Raw genomic sequence first — 7,467 nt, 5'->3', positions numbered from 1 at the left:
TGAAACTCCTATATATTGTTACGAAACTAAATAAATAATATAATCAAATATTAAATTTTACTATTAATCATCCATATTTTATCACTACTTCGATTATTAATCAGTTCTCTATCGAATGACTGTGAACTTTACTTTAGGAGTTTCAACACGAAATCAATATTACAGTGGCTGTTAGAGAGGCGTGTTTGCGCACGAACGTTAAAATCGAATAAATAGTCGTCTGCAGGAAGACTGAAAGCAGACGTCACAATACACGACGACGTCGTGGTATCATAACACTAGAGCGCGAGCAAGTGTCAATTTTGATTATTGTCATCGTTCATTTGAGTATCGATAGTTCTGTCAAGATCGTTTGGAATTTCCACCGATGATCGGCAAATCGCGTATACGTATTTCTGTGGGTGCCGTGAGGCGGCGAGAAAGGCCACCTCTTTAAATTAAAAGAAGGAATGACGCTGGAGAATCCGTTCTTTGTCGTCAAGGAGTAAGTAAAAAAATGATCTCCCTGTTGTATGAATTTTTACCAAATATTCTTCAAGTTTCAGAATTATCCATAAAAAAATCGATATCAATATCAGTGAAGTTTATGCAGTTGTCAAGCTTTTGAATTTTTGTTGCTCCTTTTGTGACATTGATATCGTATATATACATCAACCCTTTAAGAATAGTCGCAAACAAAATTACAAAGAAACTTTACTTTTGGTGTTTCGAAATAATTTCTAGTTGTTATAACTTTCGTTGAGAATGTTTTACGATAATCCATTTATTCTGCATCTTATCTTAATATACATGTACATACGTTATAAACACCTCCCTCTAATCTGAACTTTTTATATGTATTATTTTGTTTGTTGAATTTGTTCAACGTTTGACTCGTTATTTTTATCGGGAATAGCGTTGAATCTTTTTCCGCAATAATTTTAGATTAAATTCATTGCATTTTTATATTTTTATAATGCATAGAAAAGTATATTAAATTTGCAACATTCTATTAAATGTGTCAATAGACATTTTTTTTTATTTTTTAGTATTTTTATTGAAAATAATTGAATTATTATTATACAATGTTTTTATATTTTAATGCGCATTTAATAGACACAACAAACAAAGTGACAATGTGTAATCGATTGATATTTCTTATCAAAAAATACTTTTTATTTGATATTACCTATAACTCATTTCTTAAATTATTTTATTTTTATATTTAATAAATACTACTATTTATTACTAGATATGAATTACTAGAAAGAAACTTTGATGTATATTTATTACAACTAATTAAAAATTTACATGTACAAAATTTTACTAGTTTGTTAAGTATCAAAAACAAATTTCCTGATATTTAAAGTACTTGTTACGATTACATAACACTTGTTAAGTCAAAGTGCTTATATTTATATAACATATTTGTGATCAACTATTAATTATTAACGACTTTGCAGTGCAAAAATTTGTCGTTTCCTTTTTAAATATGAAATAATTTTATTCATTTTATTCCTTACAAACAATAATAGTTTGTGTTGTTTATTTACATGTATTATATTATTCTATATTATATATTCTTATATTTTAATGTATAATTTATTTATACTACTGATATAATATTTAATTAATATACTCATTATAATTTTTTAAATTATAATATAAATAATATCGCTTATTTGTTTTGTAGCGAAGTTTGCAAGGCCTTAAATAAAAACCGCGGTTTATACGGGCGCTGGACGGAATTGCAAGATGTTATTGTCACGAGCTCTACCGTGAGTGGGGGAATCCCAATCTCACGTGACGAATTGGAGTGGACTACTACCGAATTACGAAAAGCCTTACGTTCGATAGAATGGGATCTCGATGATCTAGAAGACACGATCTATATCCTTTGATATACATCTATACATTACGAAATATATGGTATTAATTCTTTCAGTATTAAAATTTAATACTAAAGTGGTGTAAATAGATAACATGTACATTTTTTCTTAAAAATCGTCATTTATTTATTGAAATTTATATAAAATTAATTGAAAAATGTTCTTTTTAAAATTTTGAATTTTTATATCCATATGCTATATTTCCCTTAATGCACTATATGTGTGACTATACGTATTGTAGAAAAAAATCCGACAAAGTTTAAGATAGATAACAAGGAATTAACGGTTCAACGAAGTTTTATCGAACAAACGCGAGAAGAAGTTAAGGTAATACTTTTTAGATAACATTCAATGTTTATATTAATTAGTAGTTTAATTTAATATTTTCGGAAATGTACAAGATCCGACCGAATAACGTGTAAAAATGAGCATGACATGACTGCTTGTGGAAAAATAAGAAAATGATATAGAAAACAATTTTTTCATTCTCAGATTAGTTTTCGAGAATATCGAGTTTCAAAATTTATTAGGTATATTTGAATTTGTATATTTGAAATGTTATTCTAGATGCGAAAGTAAGTAAAAAATGTAAAATAAAATTGTTCCATTCAAAGTTTAGTTTTCAAGAAAATAGAGTTTGAATATGTTTAATTAAGAATCGGTCTAGTAATACATGCGTATGATAAATTATCAAATTTATTTTTCTCGAAAATAAGACGTCTTATGAAAAAATGTTATTCTATATTTTCACACATGAAACGATTATTTTAAACTTGTCCAGTCCTGAATTAGCACTACTTAAGTATACTTGATAAATTCTCAAACTCGATTTCCTCGAAAGCTATGTCGAGAATGAAAATATTTTATTTTATACTTTTTTCTTATTTTTCCACAAGAAATCATATCATGCAGGCTTTTAAATATTATTCGGCCAAACTCTCTCTCTCTCTCTCTCTCTCTCTCTCTCTCTATATATATATATATATATATATATATATATATCGATCATATTACTAATTTGTTGCAGACTATGAAGGATAAAATGAATTTAAGTAGGGGTCGAGATCGCGATAATACAGCCAGACAGGTTTGTCGGATTTACATACTATTTATATATATTTGATTATCTTTATAGTTTTTGTCATCTATTATCGTCCTAATTGTTTAGGAGCATTCAATGAAAGTACCAATTGTAGCTTAAAAAACATCACGAAAAATATAAGACATACATACATGTGCTTATTATATTTTATAATTATATAACTACATAATTATAATTATGTTTATCATTTGTTCAAAAAAAAATAATTTATATTATCGTATTTTATATTTAGAGTTTGTAACACAACGTATTAACTTCATAGATGGAATTGAAAGTAATTCATATAAATGTATTTTCTTTTATACGTTTAAATTTCGCTCGCAAATTACTATCGTATACATTGCGACACCTATATGAAGCTGTCAAATTCACTGATAATGTTGATAGTGATTATTAAATTTGCTTGTTTGTTCCTTAACGTTACAACTTTTCTATTGCTTTACAAATAAGATACTAGCAATCGAAATTACTGAAAATAGAAAATGGTTTATGCGGTAAATCAATATTTGATATCATGAGTGTAATTCATAAGATAAGATTTTTGTACTACATTAGTATAATTTAAATGTACTTGTCAAATGATTATTAAATATCTTTACATCAATGTGTACATATTTATAGCTAATATATATGAGCTATATTTTTGATTTAACAATTTGTATATTCATATTTTGTTATTTATCGCAGCCACTCTTAGATAACAGTCCTGCTCGAGTTCCTGTCAATCATGGTACAACAAAGTACAGTAAATTGGAAAATGAAATTGATAGTCCAAATAGGCAATTTTTGGGAGACACGTTACAACAACAAAATGACATGATGAGGCAACAAGATGAACAATTAGACATGATAGGTGAAAGCATTGGAACGCTTAAAACAGTATCCAGACAAATTAATACTGAATTAGATGAACAAGCAGTGTAAGTTTCTAATCAGTACTATTTAAATTTATTGTTGTTGATAATATTACTTTTTAGTTGATTTTTGAATATATGTTTTCAATTGTTTCAGTATGCTAGATGAATTCGGTAATGAGCTAGAGGTGACTGATTCTAAACTTGATGCAACAATGAAAAAAATGGCCAAAGTTCTTCATATGAGTAATGGTAATTATAATAATTACATTCCTGCTCCTACTACTGCAACATCTAGTGTTTCTGATCTTGCCTCTAAACCTTCTTCTCTATCATCCTTATCAAATACAATAACTAATTGTTTCTTATGTTCTGGAGATTAAATAGATATTTTTATTATAATTTCACCATAATTATTCAGTAATATTTGTAAACCACGTATTCTTTTTGCTTGAGCATTTTCTTTTGTTCAAATTTATTTACAATATTTGGCTTTGTTATTGATATCTAATTTTTATGTGATACAAAATTAATAATTTTAAACATTTACTGAAAAATTATGGAATTGTGTAATGAATTTAATAATTCATTTTGTCTTTACAATAACATTGCATATTGTGATTATCCATGAATAAGTCATTTCCTATTCATTCTCTTCATTAATTTAAGCTAATTTTTAGCACTGTTGCACTTATTTTTAATAATTTGATTTTTCTATTAAATATATATAGAATTATACTGCTATATGATTATTTAGAACGAGAAATTTATTGGAGAGTAGAAGTCTCATTAAATTGAAGTTACTTTTAAAGCAAAAAATTAATAAAATAAATAGCATTTATAATTCATATATTTCATATAATGAAATAACCATTTTAATTTCTTTAGTTTTTTATTATTATATTAAGTATTAAATTGACAAATTATTTATTATTTATCAAATGATTAAAGTTTTAGTAAAACGATAATAATGAGTTAAAACATGTTGTAAACATGAAATAAAAGTAAAAATTGATCCATATACCTAGTAGGAACTCCTACTTAAATTATAAAAGATCTTTCTGTTATTTTATTCATCATTTTTATTATAATAATATAAAAGGAAAAATTGAAAAATTTATATTTTAATACTCATCTTTCCATAATCTTCATGCTTTTCTTACATAATATATTCAAACATAAGATCTTATAAATGTTATGTTAACTTTTATTCTCATCATAACAAAAATAATCAAAAACAAAGATTAATTTTCTAATGTAAACAGTTGTTGAAAATCTATGTATATAAAATAATTAGTATATAAATTTATAGTTTTTAAAAAAGTTATATATATTTAAATTTAGTAAATGCTCTCTAAAAGTGTAGTATTAAAATGGACCAGTTGTAATTTCAGAACAATAGTTAATTTTAAAACAATACAGTTCAAGTATTTATTTACATAGCACGATAGGAACTAAATGGTAGCGTGAAATTCAATAGCAACATCAGAAAATTAAAGAAAGTTAACATATATCAACAAAATATAAATAAATAAACAAATTGTATATAAATACCTCAGTATATAGGAATTTAAAAAAGTAGTTTAGATGAATAGAGAAATGTTAACGTATTGCCAAATATTTCAAAACATGTATCAAAGCAGGAAAAGGTAGCACAAGTAATTTGTGCCTGAGAAAATTTTAATGTCATAAATTTATAGACAAATATATATAGTATACATATATACATATATACTATCAGAAAAACATTTTCAATAAATTTGGAAACTTCTGATACTTCTACTTCCAATGTACACAACATGTGATATTAATATATTGATTAAAGCGTAGACAAAAATAGTTTAGGACCTGGTAGTGTGAAATATTCATACCATATTGTGAAAGTACCAGTCAGTTTATGTGTGTAATGAATGTAAATGAAAATATAAAGTTTGAAAGAAAAGTGTTGAAGAGAAAGAAGAGAAAAATGTGAAAACAATTATTTGTACGTATGGTGATTGTTGATTGATTGTTTCTCAATGCGAATGAGATTGTTCATAAGTACTATAAAATTTAATGACTCCAGGTAATCTGAAGCTCTCTCTCCATTTTAAGAAAGTAAAACATAATAAAATGAATTGAAAATTAGAAATTGATACGTTTATTCATTGTTAGAAGAGTGTTGATAGTATAATGTTGTGAATTCATACGTAAAAGAGAAATTGTTTATTCTAGTTGTATTTAAAAATTAAAAGAAAAAATTATACCTTATTATTTCACATAAATGACCAATTGTGAAGACATACTGATAAATAAAATTTGAGACTTTATTTATACTGTACATGTTACTGTAAAGTACCACAAACTCCTACCCACTGAAACTATTCAAATAATTACAACAATATTATATATGTATAAGTACTCGTTATATACTGAATTCTGTGTTTGAGAGATAATAATGAATATATTTTTTCATTAAATTTTTGTTGAAACCAATTTTCAGCACTTTACTTTGTTTATTACATTCAGTTTCTCTAATACTCATATAAGTAAGCAATATAAAATCTCTCAATCATGGAATATGATCTTTTTCACTTAAAACATGTTTATAAATGTGTCTTATAGGTATGTCATTTTTTCCTCATTTTTTGCTTTTATATGTTTATGCGAAAATAATTTTTATTTATGCGTTTATGCAATTTCTAAACAATGAATATATATAAAAATTATTATTTTGATGCTTCTGTAATTTAATAAATGTTACAATTACTGCTTGTTATGTATAAACAACTCAAACTCAAAATATAATTTTAAAAGGTATTTAAATTAGTTTATAATATTGATTCTTTGCACTTTTAAAGCATTGAATGTATATGGCAAACATCTTTCAAAATGTGCAAAAGATTAAATCTTAATAGCAAATTTATAGCTTAATATTTAAGTGCAGAGTATCAATGTAGAAAATATAGTGCTGTTATAAAATGTTTGTTGAAGAATGCATGTTGAAAATAATATACAATATTTACTGTTTGAAGAAGGGCCAAATATATAAATATTAATTTTTCTTATATAGTATGCCATATAAGACTTGTTTAATTTTACCGTTGTTCAATGAATGACGATAAAATCTCTTGATTCTGACTACTTTTTTTATAAGTGACGCATGTGATGTTACTTTCCGTTTGTTTTAGATCGGAGACAATGGGTAGCCATTGGAGTGTTGACCGCTATATTGGTGTTTCTAATAATTTTATTTATAATTAAGTGAATCTCGTTTAATTTCCTAGTTTCCTTAAGAATTTATTGGTTCTTCTTCATAGCATTTAGACGAATGTGTTAAATTCTGTTTTAATAATGAATTATTAATAGCGATATTCTATGATCCATTATAATAAATATTTACAGTTATTACATTCTTGACAGGATAATTATGAATTCCCTTTCCCAATTGCAGGTAATAACTAGATTGAAATATCCAAGTATTTTATATATATTATATTGATTTCAACATTTCACAATATTTTAATCTATCTTGTAGGTTTTGGTAGATAATATATTAATCTTGATATATTAATATTTGGTTGATAATTAATAACATCATATTACATACTCTCCGACATATTGTTTATTTTGTATTCATATTAAATATGTATCAATATTTTTA

The 7,467-nt window shown here is 25.3% G+C and overlaps 1 protein-coding gene across 2 annotated transcripts; it reads left to right on the top strand.

Moving 5' to 3' along the window:
* Positions 1–173: 173 nt before the first annotated feature.
* LOC138181137 (syntaxin-6) lies at positions 174–7,216 on the top strand. 2 transcript variants are annotated; one of them, XM_069115759.1, is made up of 7 exons: positions 175–484; positions 1,673–1,869; positions 2,101–2,195; positions 2,896–2,955; positions 3,658–3,890; positions 3,982–4,076; positions 6,995–7,216. In XM_069115759.1, exons 1-7 carry the CDS (start codon positions 450–452, stop codon positions 7,069–7,071), a joined length of 792 nt encoding a protein of 263 aa, XP_068971860.1. In that variant the 5' UTR covers positions 175–449; the 3' UTR covers positions 7,072–7,216. The 2 variants fall into 2 exon arrangements, with proteins under 2 accessions (XP_068971850.1, XP_068971860.1); XM_069115749.1 differs by lacking the exon at positions 6,995–7,216 and having other exon boundaries at positions 174–484; positions 3,982–6,878.
* Positions 7,217–7,467: the final 251 nt, after the last annotated feature.

Source organism: Bombus flavifrons, chromosome 1 (assembly GCF_040668555.2).
Source record: "Bombus flavifrons isolate JBK064 chromosome 1, iyBomFlav1_principal, whole genome shotgun sequence".
Lineage (NCBI taxonomy): Eukaryota > Metazoa > Arthropoda > Insecta > Hymenoptera > Apidae > Bombus > Bombus flavifrons.
Note: the sequence above shows the minus strand (reverse complement) of the source record. Positions and strands in the feature narration are given on the sequence as shown.